Raw genomic sequence first — 13,831 nt, 5'->3', positions numbered from 1 at the left:
ATTTCAAATTAGGGATTGCAATACCGGTATTTAAAAACCGGTATTCAATTATTTATCGATACCGAAAGACCGGTTTCAAAAATACCAGTATTAAGAATGCATACACGTATGTTATTTTTTCATTACTTACTACTGTATTGTATATTAAATTAAGTTTTATCCTGCTAAAACCAACAAAAGTTAAATAACATTAAAACAAAATCGCTCAAATATACTTAAAGAATTGTCGCAATGAATTAACATATTTCGAAAAACAAAACATTTGTGACAAATATTTCCAATTATTCTATAACCATTGATACAACGTTTATAGCATATCCAACGAACGTTGAATTTCGGAGAGATTTTTCTATACCCGGGAATTATAGTAAACTTCTGTAAAAATTACCAGTTCTAAAATATTATGATCTATATATATTTACAAAGGTCAACATAATAAATGTGGGTAGGTACCTACTTTAGGTTGCTATAAAATAGTGCTTTAAATACATAGATTTTAATAGTTATGTTTATTGATAGGTACTTCTTTTTTCTGTAATGTGTTCTGATGAACACCAGTATTAATACCTGTATTGATATATTCATTCGGTATTGCAATCCCTATTTCAATTAATTGATGAATATAACTAATAGTACCGCTTATTTCTTATTATGTTCTTAAGTACCATTGCAGAATCATTGTTTCTTCTCTGACAATCGCCCACATCTACAACATCAGTTTATCTAGCTTGAATATTTTGATGGTTGTGATTTTCAACGTCTCAATTCTATGAAATATGTCATGTCTGTGTGCGCGGTAGTGAATACAATTTTGTTGGCATTTCTGAGTTCAGATTAGGTGGGTGTCGTGTCTAATGTCAATGTGCAGGGTTCTCGACAGGTAACAATAAAGTTAATAATGGCGATGACAATGAATTAAATAATATGAAAAGCAGCATTTAACATTTTTGCAGCACATCACATTATATCATCTAAGTTAAAAGAAAACAACTTTAGTCTCGTTGGAGGTAGGAGGGTGATTAGTTTTATTATGCTCCTATGGTGGTCTGTCTTGTATACTGGGAAAAGCAATTCAAAATAAAACAATGTTGATTATTAAGTATATCTTGCACGTATATACATATATATATTTATTTTTTACAGTTATGTCTCCCGGCAGGACTGCTCTTCCGAACCCAGAAGCACGTACTGGAACCGCGCTTTCACTCATTTGTGATCACCCGTGAAGATGCCAGCCGATATTATGGATTCTCCTTGGTATTTTATGAAGAAGTGCGTAACCGAAATATCTGCAGCGCAATGCATACGTTACAGGTAATATCAATAACACATCTATCTTTCTTCATTCGACCATGTCCGATCCTAATAGGATCATATGGACCTCCGCAAAGTGGAGGTTTGTATTAACAGATTTTTATTTTTACGAGAAATGATGTTAGCCACTTGCTCAACTTATTAGATCCATACTCTTGACTCCAAACACAAGCTGAAAAACAATATGTGTATTTGTCAGATCCAGGATTCGAACCTGGGACCCACATTATTATAAGGCGCGTAAGCCGCTTGGCCATCGTGGTAAAATAATAAAATTTTGTTGCCATATTCACAAAAATTAAATAAATTATGTTAATCAATATATGGATAGATTTTTGATCTCAACCGTGTAGAAAAATAAGACCCAACATATACAAAAATATTGAAAGGGTACCGTTACATTTAACGAAATGTAAAATAAATTGGGAAACACTGTACTATTCTAAATGTGAAAGAAGAAGAAATGATTTTAGTTAAATTGCCGTAATTTCAACTTCCATTATAATATTATTTCTTCTTGGCTACAATCTTGTGTGGGCTTAAGCCTCAATTACATTGAGCTTCTTTACGAGCTGTTTATTGGCGAATTTACAATCTGCCTGTAAAGTCGCCCAGTGTAATCATCGAATAAGCTAATAAGCAGGTTGTAAACACTCTACCGAGAAACGCCCGCTTTTAAATTCACCAACAAACAGCTTGTAAAGAAGCTCAATGTAATTGAGGCTTTAGCTTCCCTGAGCATTTGCGTCCATCTGCGTGTATCCATTTGTGAACCTAATTTTTTTTTCCATAGTCATCCGACCATCATATGACAATATTATCTGAGTTTTGATGAAGAAATACAGCATTTCGAAAGTATCGGAACATAACTTAAAAGCTTTTTAAATGATTAATGATTAGAATTTCTAAATACACCGTTTTTATGTTAGTAGGTACTTGACGTTTGACATTTTTAGCTTCTTCTTGCTGCTACATCCCTATATGGGTCTTGGCATCCAGATATTTGATACAACCATATATTTTGTTTTCTCCACATTAACAGGGTCCTAGTGTGCTGGCATGCCCATGTCCATAAATACTTGTCTGACAGTATTTTCGGTCCTATATGTCAATGTCGTCCACATAATTTGACTTTAGAAAGGAAAAAGAAAAATACACATTGTGTCCAAAGGATGTAAACTGCAAATGTCGATTTATTATCTAAATTTAGCCAACAATTTTTAAAAAGAAAGAGTGACATGGGAAAAACTACTTAAGTAACTATCATTCTTGTTGGTTTTTTTTTAATTAATTCAATAATTATTAATACCAGATTAAGGATATAAAAACCAAATTATTAAACCATGCACTTAAGGTTATGTTTTTTTTTGACCGAATTTAATTTTGACCGAAAACCATAATAAAAACGTTTTTGTGCCCCATGTAAAATTTGATTTGTGTGGATTACACCCTTTTTCCTTTCCGCAGTCGATATGCTAATGTTTGACGCGATTTTATATATTATGTATATATATAAAACGTTTTTAGCTGGATACTCATTAAATATAATATCTTATCAAGTATGTGAATGTAGTACATTATAATTTGTTTCGTAGTGTTTCAGATATTTGCCGATAACATACATTTGAAACATTACATTATGCATTATATTCCCAGCCGGTCACATTGTTTGACCTCACGTACGTACATATTTAAAATCGGGCGAACATTCACACTGTGGCTTCATATTAGTATTTTTTACTTGGTTTTCGAAATAATTTATTCATTGTTTATGTGATAAAAATTCAAACGAATATTTAAATTGTGTTTATAAAGTAAAATTTTTATTTTCGAAATGGATTCTTAATTTATACCTCAGTGCAATCTTGCATTACTTAGCATAGTTTATTAATTAAGAGAAGATATATAATAAATATGTCTACGATGTTGCAAAGTTATTACGAGATATCCATAACGAAATCACCTATATTGCTACGGCATCTACCTATGCATGATGTTTTATTTGCAATATTTTCTTAACACTACGACTAATAAGTACCGTTATACAGCTGTACTTTAGGGACACTAAATGTCCCTTGGGCCAGTGACAGGTCACATCAATGTAGTTTGGGGGTAATGTCAGCGAGCAGCCATCGACTGAGAGATATAGAAAGGGCAAGGAGATTTCTTTATCCAGATCCAGCAGTGAATGTTTAATAAACCATTTCTCTTATTCGACGAATAATTCACAAGATTTTGAGAATGTAACATTCCATATATTGAACATACATAACTTGAAAACACCTCAGATATGTTATTATACGCACTAGAAAAAATCATATTTGAAAAAAATACGATGCTCAATGTGATTTGAACCCATATAACCACTGGTATCGCGCCAACTGTGCATTAACCAATTATGCTACGAACCAAATCAAATTGCACTATTATTGACTATCGGTTTTTGTGTATTAAATCAACGAATATTAATTACCTTAATTACTAACCGAGGCCTTGCTCTCGCCAAATATTTTTAGTTCTAACATCTACTTGAACTTGCAAACAATTTTTAATAAACCATTTCTTTTATTCAATGAATAATTCACACGATTTTGAGAATGTAACATTCCATATATTGAAAATAAATAACTTGAAAACACCTCAGGTATATATACCCACTAGGAAAAGCACAGTTGGCGCGATACCAGTGGTTATACAGGTTCAAATCCCGGAGCATCGTATTTTTTTCAAATATGATTTTTTCTAGTGGGTAATATATCTGAGGTGTTTTCAAGTTATGTATGTTCAGTGAATGTTTATTTAAACAAATTACCATTTTCATTGTGGGTTATAATGATTACTCACTTTTAATAGAACTATTCTTCATTCGTGTCTGCACGATGCACCTAAACTGTTCCATTTCATACCTTGGACTATGGCCACCTTCCCTTTTGATATATGGATTTTAATATGGTGTGAAATAATACAATATTATTTTCTTGTATTTTTCAGAATATGCACATCACGGAGCTGTCGGGTGGTCAGACTCCGCCTGGGCACCGCAAATCCATTCAGAAAGAGGCTTGCCGATCTCTCCCACGTTCGTTTAAGCTCTCTCCGCATATATCAGGGACTGCCGTTAGTTATTACGATATTGCCAAAGACAAACTGTATGTAGCGAAAAGCATAGCGCTCATCTGTCAAATGGCATATGTGCGAGTAGCTCACTTGTTTCTACTCAACCTGTACAAGTAAGTTAAGTTATATAATATGTAATATCCATTTCTATACTTATATGATCAAAAACTAAAAAACAAGTACATAATATTACAATCTATGTGTGATTTTACACACTGCATATTAAAATATAACTTCTAAAACCCGCCAAAGGCATAATAAAAAAATGTTTAAAACCCTACAGAAACAGATTATTTAAACTATACCAAACGGTGCATATTTGTGGATTGCTTATTAACAAATCCGTGAAGCCAAAAATGAGCCCCATCGCTGAATGCAATTTCGCGGTAAAACAACGTCTATACGTTGTGCAAATCGATGACTGATTTTCAAAGTAAATTTAAATAATTTGGTAGCATTGTTTAAGTGTGACTATTCAATGATGATTTGCCAGACTATACTAATCATAAAGCTTTAAATACATTATGATGCACATTGCGTACTGTCATGCTGACACGGCGACAAATTTAGTCTATGGTTTCGTCATTCCGCAGAATATTTTGAAGATCACTATCTCTATAAATTCGATGATGGAGAGTGCCAACTCTAATGTATTAGTATTTTGAATATTATTCATTATTCATGGCAATTTCAATTAATTTTAACAGTTTCTACGTGTGCTTACGGTTAATTTACTTGCGATATTGCATCCATAGATAATAGACAACATTGTTATAGAAAATACATAGTGCCAACCGCTAAAAACAAAATACACGCGATTTTGGCATGAGTCGAAAATGTGTAGGCATGTAGAAAATGATAAAAAACGTTAATTTTGTCATGCGGGTATCGATGCAGTGCGGTACCCGTGAGGTGACCTCATTGTTGTTCTGGTGATTTCGGCATATTTTGCAGAACTGACAATATTCATTTAAAGGTTCAAAATGTACTATGGGGTGGGAGCATCAATCTAATCACTTTTTAAACACCAAGAAAAACGACATAACACACTTTTTTCCCATAACAACAGCTTACTGTGACATCACGTGACAGTACGGGACGTGTATCATAATACATTTGAACGTTAAATGTCAAAAAGTGTGCGCGCCGTATACCAGCTCCATTGACAGTTGTCCCTTTCGTAAGTTCTAAGCAACAAAAAAAACGCCCATAATTTATCGCAATATTCTTTCTTCTTTCTTACTTTAAAAAAAACAATAAAATGGAAATAAGGAAATTTACCTAAAACTATATAGTTTCGCTAGACACACACAATTATTGTAGAATTGTTAACTTACCAGTTTTTCAAAATAGACACCTCATGTTCACAACAATCAAGACAGTTAATGTTATTAATATGGATCAGTTAAATACGGGTCATAATACGCTAACTTATGTTTAAATCAACACCATCCATTACTGAAGGTACTTGATGGAATTCGACTTAATATAAGTTTTGTACTTTTCCATAGAATCAATTTTAATGGCCCAGGTTTAGCCGTTTAGCATCTTCAGGCTCTATAACCTGATGGTGCTACAGCTCATTTCGAGCCGTTTCTATCCTCTGTTGCCCCTTTTCTGTCACCGACATCGGGAAAGGCTCTTACATCACTCTTCAATCTCTTCATAGCCATATGACAATTTGGTGATTGTTTCAATAAAATAAGGATATAATTTAGCACAGAGTGATGCATAAAGCTGCTTACCCCCCATCCCGGAGATGGAGCCTGAAGACACTGAAAGGTGAAATCCTGGTACCTAAAATTGATCTTAAATCTCTCAAATTAGAATGTACATACATAAATTATCATATCATTGTGTGTCTGAACAGTGTGATGTCTTTCCATTGTAGAAGCTTACCTCGGCAGCCAGGCCCTGGTCTCTCGCCGGAGTCATATGTCTACAATATGCTGTATGAAGTGACCTTGCCTGCACCCGGACAATCCATTCGACTTTATTTACCACCTCCAGAACCTCACCTCCCACCGATCCCAGCTGTAAGACATTTTTTAATAATTGTTCTGTGCCATCCTTTGTAACATCAGCCCGCAAAAAAATTATATAATTGTTTGTAAACTTTTGCATGTACACAATAATTTTTGTTTGAAACCTAACACATTTCCGCACCTGCAAACATTTTATTAAATTAAATGTGGTTTGGACAGTCCACAATCCACAATCCACATTGTAAAAATTTGTTTGCATTAATCAAAACAACACTTCACGAGACCACGCATCAATGCTACTTTTAATGATTAGAAATTTGCTCGCAATATGTCCACATAATATGCTTGTTTCTTGGAGCATTTGCACATGTTTTCCATATAATATTATATATTCGAAGAAAAGTAGATACCAGTAACAAATATGCACATTCATTCGTATGACGGCAGTTTGTTAATGACACAAAAACACCAAAAAGTAAATTATCATTTACCATACATGAGCGGGTTAAATATCACCCTTCTTCCAGTTCTTACACTACATCAAACACACATAAAAAAAACATTTGAATTTTCGCACAGCCATGGGATCAAATCCACGACCCATGGGCATTTCGGCCACTGTGGGCGCAATTTTATCACACAAAATCATCAAGTCCTATGTGACAGTTTTTTGTAAATATTTGATTGGATAACAAATCTAATCTGTTATTGACTTATAAATATGTTTAATTTATGAATGAAATGGTTCATTGCAAAGACAATAATTACCTTATCACAAATTCAATTCACTTATAATAATTGATTAGGAATATTAATTTTCATTGATATTTTTGTTTCAACAGGTGATACATAGACCGAGTCTTCCTGAAGAATTGCCCTGCTTGGATTACTCTCTGAGAGAAATGTTTGTTTTACTCGGAGTGGACTGTATAGTGCAACTATTTACATGTGTTTTATTGGAGAATCAAATTTTACTCAGATCGTCAGGTATGTTGAATCAAACTACCAATGAGTTAATTGTTGCATACTTAATCACGGCATTCAATGTTTTGTCATTACTACGAGTGTTGTTTAAAAATTAAAGACCTTTATTCATTTTGGCGACGCGGATGTTAATTCTCAAAAGATGGCAGCACTGGCGCGTAGCGTAGACTTCCCTCCAGATCGATTGGTGAGCTGGCTCGGTAGCCACTTCAGTGTGACCTTTGCGTCCGTTTGAGATGGACACTCTGCTGTCGAATCCTGCTGCGTGCGAGGTGCGTTCAATTATCCAGTTTCTCAACCAGGAGGAGTCCACCCTGTTGAAATCCATCGTCATCTCACATTCAATTATGGTAATGTGGTGAACCAGCGGAATGTCAGGAGTGGTGTACTGAGTTTTCGAGTGATATAACGAGTGTTCATCATGAGGGGAGAGGAAGGAGGTCCTCAATTGGTGACGTTTTGTTGAAGAAAATCAATGATGAAGTTCGTGAAGATCGCCGTCTGACAGTCCGTGAGCTCGCAATTTTTATCCTAGATGTCAGTAAGTCTACCATACAAACGATTTGGAGGGAAAAATTGAGGTAGGCAAAGGTGTGCTCGTTGGGTGCCCAAAATGCCGACAGAAGCTTACATACAAAATTGTGTGAAAAGCGCTTAGGTCTTTTTGAACCTTTTGGACTGATTCAAATGGGATGTCCTCCGTCATCCTGCTCATAGCCCCCGACCTGGCGCCGAGTTATTTCCATCTTTTTCTTCACCTGAAGCAACAGTTGGCCGGAAAACGCTTCGAGACCAACGAGGACGTGGAGGAAGAGGTCAGAACATTTTTGAGGACGGCGACGGCGGAGTTCTACGACAAGGGAATCAAGGATCTAGTGCCACGGCTCACCAAGTGCATTGATCGTAACGGGGACTATGTCGAAAAATAGTGGGGATATGTACCTAAAATTTCGTGTGCTTATTTTATAAAAATTAAATTTGTCTGATTTTTAAAATAATAAAGGTCTTTAATTCTTGGACAACCCTCGCACATAAAGCTTTTATATTCGAAATATTCAAATAGACTATTCACTTTTTGTGCACTGCAGTGGCATCTAACAAAATATTGGCCAAGTGAATTAGAAATAAAATAATTGTTCTGTTTTCAAAAATAGAATAATTTTATGATAACTTTTTGTACCTATTGCAGATTACAATCGACTGATGCTTGTGGCGGAGTGTATTGTAGGGCTGCTATTTCCATTCAGTTGGGCGCACGTGTACGTCCCAATATTGCCTGCTCCCTTACATCATTTTTTAGATGCCCCTGTACCATTTGTAATGGGTATGTATGATTATCTTCCTCGTAATAATATTATGTACTTATTTTAATAAAATGTTCAACTGACGTAGGTAATATATTTTGTAAATTACCATTATCGCTACTAAGCAGAGCATATAGGCCGCCACAGAGTTGATGTTATATTAACAGACTTCATGAGGAACGGTTATTCGCCAATTACCCAGCCCATTGGATTCTTGCTCTGGATCAAATACACATACAAGGAATAACATGTGAATTTTTGTCAGATGAGGGATTCGAACCCTCAAAACATATGACTTCCTAATGTTTGAATTTAGGTTAGATATATTGTTCTTCTATTAATATATTAAGATGAAGTGAAGCTGAAAAAATGGTCAGTACTGTCCGGCATCAAGAAATCGGCACTAACAGGTAGTCGAATATGGAAGACTTCTCTGTGACGTACCTGTCATGGCGGCAACGCGTGCTAGAGGCGTGTTTACATAATGTATCGGATCTCCTTTTAGATGCGACTCTTTCTCTTCGCAATAAACCAAAAGTTCACTAATAATACTTCTTACATCACTCCTGATCTTTTTAGACATATTTTTATTTAAAAAGCTTCAAATTGTGTAAATTGATGGATCCGTACAACACGGGAACGTAAAATGAAATGATAAATTTGGGGGCGTTCCTCATTTGAAAACGGAAGTGCTATTAGCTGCACTGGAGGGGATTGTCAGTTCACAGTTTTAACACGTGGACAAGAAGTTCTTGTTCGACAGTAGCAGTTAATATTACGTGATAAGTGAATAATATGATGGACAGGTCTACATTCGGAAAGCTCAGCATCGTATTCGATGGGCATTGGCGGGTGCGGGATGAACAAAAGCCTGGTGGTGGGGACGGAGGCGGCGCTCTGCCTAGTGGACATCGACAAGCCCAACATTCAACTTCCTGAAGAATTGCCCATATTCCCGTACAGGAACGCCTTCATGGAAGAATTATCGCAGCTTTTGGATAGATTTCAGGTACGACTTGTTGAAACTGTTTTTATTGTTTATTCTTAAGCTTTTACTACCTACATAAATATTTGTCATTTAGGTTACCGTTAATATTTAATGCAATAGCATGCGGATTGTTTCTTAGCCGGCTTTCATATGAAAACTCGTCTCGTCTGCAACGTGTCGAATACCTCAATGTGGCGTCTTCGTTATTCACAAAAGACTTATTGCCAAAGGGAGCTCTGCAGATTGGTCGAATGCGACTGTTTAGTTTGAAAAAAACATCTGCTGTTGCAATCGACAAGTTGCACGCTTCTCGGGCTGAGAGTCGAAGACGCCAGGACTCATACAAAGACCAACGAATTGGTCATTCCTATACCGGCTCGCCGATCGCCGCATCCAAATATCTATACGTTTCAAAGGTTACGTGCGACTGTCGCTAGGTAGACGTGCGCGGTCTTCATATGCGAAACCGGAACGACGTTCTTTGAGGATTTGATTTATGCCTGTGCGGCAGATGAGGCGAGTTTAGATGTGAGACCGGCTAAGGACGTAGGGGTGTAAACCACGTTAACTGACATATTGAAGTACATATGAAACTATGTCATTGATACGGAACCCGTGTGAACTGATCTACTGTTATTATGTATTTTTAATAATTAAATGGGGATATAACTCAAGTCAACTCGCAATCATAATAATACATTGGATTATATTTTACATACATAATTTTGGAAACACTCATGAGAAAATATAGCCAATAGAAAAAATCTTTTTTGAAAAAAGTAAGACACCCGGCAAGAATTGAACCTGCGAATTCTCACAGTGTTTTCAAAATTATGTATGTTCAATAATTAGAATGGTACATTCTTAAAATCTTGTGAAATATTCGTTGAATAAAAGAAATAGTTAATTAAGATTATATTTTATTCTTAAGGGGGGACATGCTCGTCGAAGGTCAAAATTGAGTTTTTATTGTATTTTCAAACCATGATCCTGGACACTCCTTAAACGTTGTAGATAATCTATTTATATAATTTTGAAGCCTTATTATCCTTTATAGTTATTTTAAACATTTGATGACTGCATAAAGTATTTTTGTTGCATAAAATTGTATTCTTTTAAACCTCTCGCTCTAATGTTTTAGAATATGGTCATATTTCGGTACATAACTGTGCAGTGGTGTTAAGATTTTTTACATTTATTAATTTTTAAACGCATTTATAAAACTATTAGTATAATTTATTACGAGATAATTTTTGTAAAATATTTACGATAAAAAATTATATTGATAATCTCTGTGATCCCAAATTTGACAAGAATTAGGCATTTTATTATTCAAAAAATCGGCAAGATTAACGCATTTGAAGATGATTCTAAAGATATTTATTATAAGCTATGTCTTTGACCATTCAAGTGTGATAAATATCTTATGAATAATGATTGCTTTATAATAATTATTGACCTAAGAATAAGGTAGTGTTTTTTTGAAATACGCCATTTCTTTTGTCATTCCCCAGTGGTTAAGCTACAACATACGGCCGTAGCCATAAATTGACAAACTATAATTAAAGTAGGGAGTAAAATGATATTAACGCGCGTGTTTGAACATGTACCGTTTAAAAAAAAATAAAAAAAAAATCGGTTAGGTACATGTTCAAACACGCGCGTTAACATAATTTTACTCCCTACTTTAATTATGGTTTGTCAATTTATGGCTACGGCCGTATGTTGTAGCTTAACCACTAGGGAATGACAAAAAAAATGGCGTATTTCTAAAAAACACTACCTTATTCTTAGGTCAATAATTATTATAAAGCAATCATTATTTATAAGATGTTTATCACACTTGAATGGTCAAAGACATAGCTTATAATGAGTATCTTTAGAATTAACTTCAAATGTGTTAATCTTGCCCATTTTTTGAATATTAAAATGCCTAATTCTTGTCAAATTTGGGATCACAGAGATTATCAATATAATTTTTTATCGTGAATATTTTATAAAAATTATCTCGTAGTAAATTATGCTAATAGTTTTATAAATGCGTTTAAAAATTAATAAATGTAAAAAATCTTAACACCACTGCACAGTTATGTACCGAAATATGACTATATTCTAAAACATTAGAGCGAGAGGTTTAAAAGAATACTATTTTATGTAACAAAAATACTTTATGCAGTCATCAAATGTTTAAAATAACTATAAAGGATAATAAGGCTTCAAAATTATATAAATAGATTATCTACAACGTTTAAGGAGTGTCCAGGATCATGGTTTGAAAATACAATAAAAACTCAATTTTGACCTTCGACGAGCATGTCCCCCCTTAAGAACATATTATTATTATTATGCTGTTAACGGCCCACATGCTCGTCGTAGGTCAAAATTGATTTTTTATTGTATTTTCAAACCATGATCCTGGACACTCCTTAAACGTTGTAGATAATCTATTTATATAATTTTGAAGCCTTATTATCCTTTATATTTATTTTAAACATTTGATGACTGCATAAAGTATTTTTGTTACATAAAATAGTATTCTTTTAAACCTCTCGCTGTAATGTTTTAGAATATAGTCATATTTCGGTACATGAATGTGCAGTGGTGTTAAGATTTTTTACTTTTATTAATTTTAATCGCATTTATAAAACCATTAGTATAATTTATGACGAGATAATTTTAGTAAAATATTCACGATAAAAAATTATATTGATAATCTCTGTGATCCCAAATTTGACAAGAATTAGGCATTTTATTATTCAAAAAATCGGCAAGATTAACACATTTGAAGATGATTCTAAAGTTACTTATTATAAGCTATGTCTTTGACCATTCAAGTGTGATAAACATCTTATGAATAATGATTGCTTTATAATAATTATTGACCTAAGAATAGGGTAGTATTTTTTTGAAATACGCCATTTCTTTTGTCATTCCCCAGTGGTTAAGCTACAACATACGGCCGTAGCCATAAATTGACAAACTATAATTGAAGTAGGGAGTAAAATGATATTGACGCGCGTGTTTGAACATGTATCGTTTAAAATAAAATAAAAAAAAATTCGGTTAGGTACATGTTCAAACACGCGAGTTAACATAATTTTACTCCCTACTTTAATTATAGTTTGTCAATTTATGGCTACGGCCATATGTTGTAGCTTAACCACTGGGGAATGCCAAAAGAAATGGCGTATTTCAAAAAACACTACCTTATTCTTAGGTCAATAATTATTATAAAGCAATCATTATTCGTAGGATGTTTATCACACTTGAATGGTCAAAGACATAGCTTATAATGAGTATCTTTAGAATTATCTTCAAATGTGTTAATCTTGCCGATTTTTGAATAATAAAATGCCTAATTCTTATCAAATTTGAGATCACAGAGATTATCAATATAATTTTTTATCGTGAATATTTTACTAAAATTATCTTGTCATAAATTATACTAATGGTTTTATAAATGCGTTTAAAAATTAATAAACGTAAAAAATCTTAACACCACTGCACATTCATGTACCGAAATGTGACTATATTCTAAAACATTAGAGCGAGAGATTTAAAAGAATACTATTTTATGTAACAAAAATACTTAATGCAGTCATCAAATGTTTAAAATAAATATAAAGGATAATAAGGCTTCAAAATTATATAAATAGATTATCTACAACGTTTAAGGAGTATCCAGGATCATGGTTTGAAAATACAATAAAAACTCAATTTTGACCTACGACGAGCATGTCCCCCCTTAACAATGGATACAGTGGTTGTTTTTCTTGGATATTTCTTTCTGTTTATTAAAGTAATATTTGTTATATTATCCTTATCATGTTTGCTTTTTAGATTACTAGACCTGAGAATGAACAGAACAAATTTCACACTCCGATAAATGGATTATCACAAAGGCATAATTACCAGGACCCCATGACCAGTAGTTGCACGCTGCCTTCAGGTACGCTAATTCAATTCGGCCGGTATTATACGATTAATTTTACAATTGTTAACGTCGGAAGCTTTGTTAATTGCATGGTGATGGTTTTACATTTCGATGTCCATGTACAAGTTTCAGCTTTCTTCATATAACTATAGATAATATACCATCATAAATCGTCTGGTGTTCGAATTTAGAGCTAAGTTCATCA

The 13,831-nt window shown here is 33.9% G+C and overlaps 1 protein-coding gene across 2 annotated transcripts in view; it reads left to right on the top strand.

The window, feature by feature from the left end:
- Nucleotides 1-13,831, top strand: part of pns (DENN domain containing pinstripe) — a 48,994-nt gene that overhangs the window by 3,046 nt on the left and 32,117 nt on the right. For both annotated transcript variants that reach the window (XM_085958954.1, XM_085958953.1), the window contains exons 3-9: nucleotides 1,144-1,314; nucleotides 4,306-4,544; nucleotides 6,323-6,467; nucleotides 7,259-7,403; nucleotides 8,590-8,724; nucleotides 9,511-9,713; nucleotides 13,533-13,641. In XM_085958954.1, coding sequence (XP_085815080.1) covers nucleotides 1,144-1,314; nucleotides 4,306-4,544; nucleotides 6,323-6,467; nucleotides 7,259-7,403; nucleotides 8,590-8,724; nucleotides 9,511-9,713; nucleotides 13,533-13,641 — 1,147 coding nt within the window. The remainder of the gene's footprint in view (nucleotides 1-1,143; nucleotides 1,315-4,305; nucleotides 4,545-6,322; nucleotides 6,468-7,258; nucleotides 7,404-8,589; nucleotides 8,725-9,510; nucleotides 9,714-13,532; nucleotides 13,642-13,831) is intronic.

The sequence above is a fragment of the Rhyacophila brunnea genome, unplaced genomic scaffold (assembly GCF_057557595.1).
Source record: "Rhyacophila brunnea isolate RB1 unplaced genomic scaffold, BYU_Rbru_1.0 scaffold_8, whole genome shotgun sequence".
Taxonomy (NCBI): Eukaryota; Metazoa; Arthropoda; class Insecta; order Trichoptera; family Rhyacophilidae; genus Rhyacophila; species Rhyacophila brunnea.
This window is presented reverse-complemented; position numbering and strand designations above follow the sequence as displayed.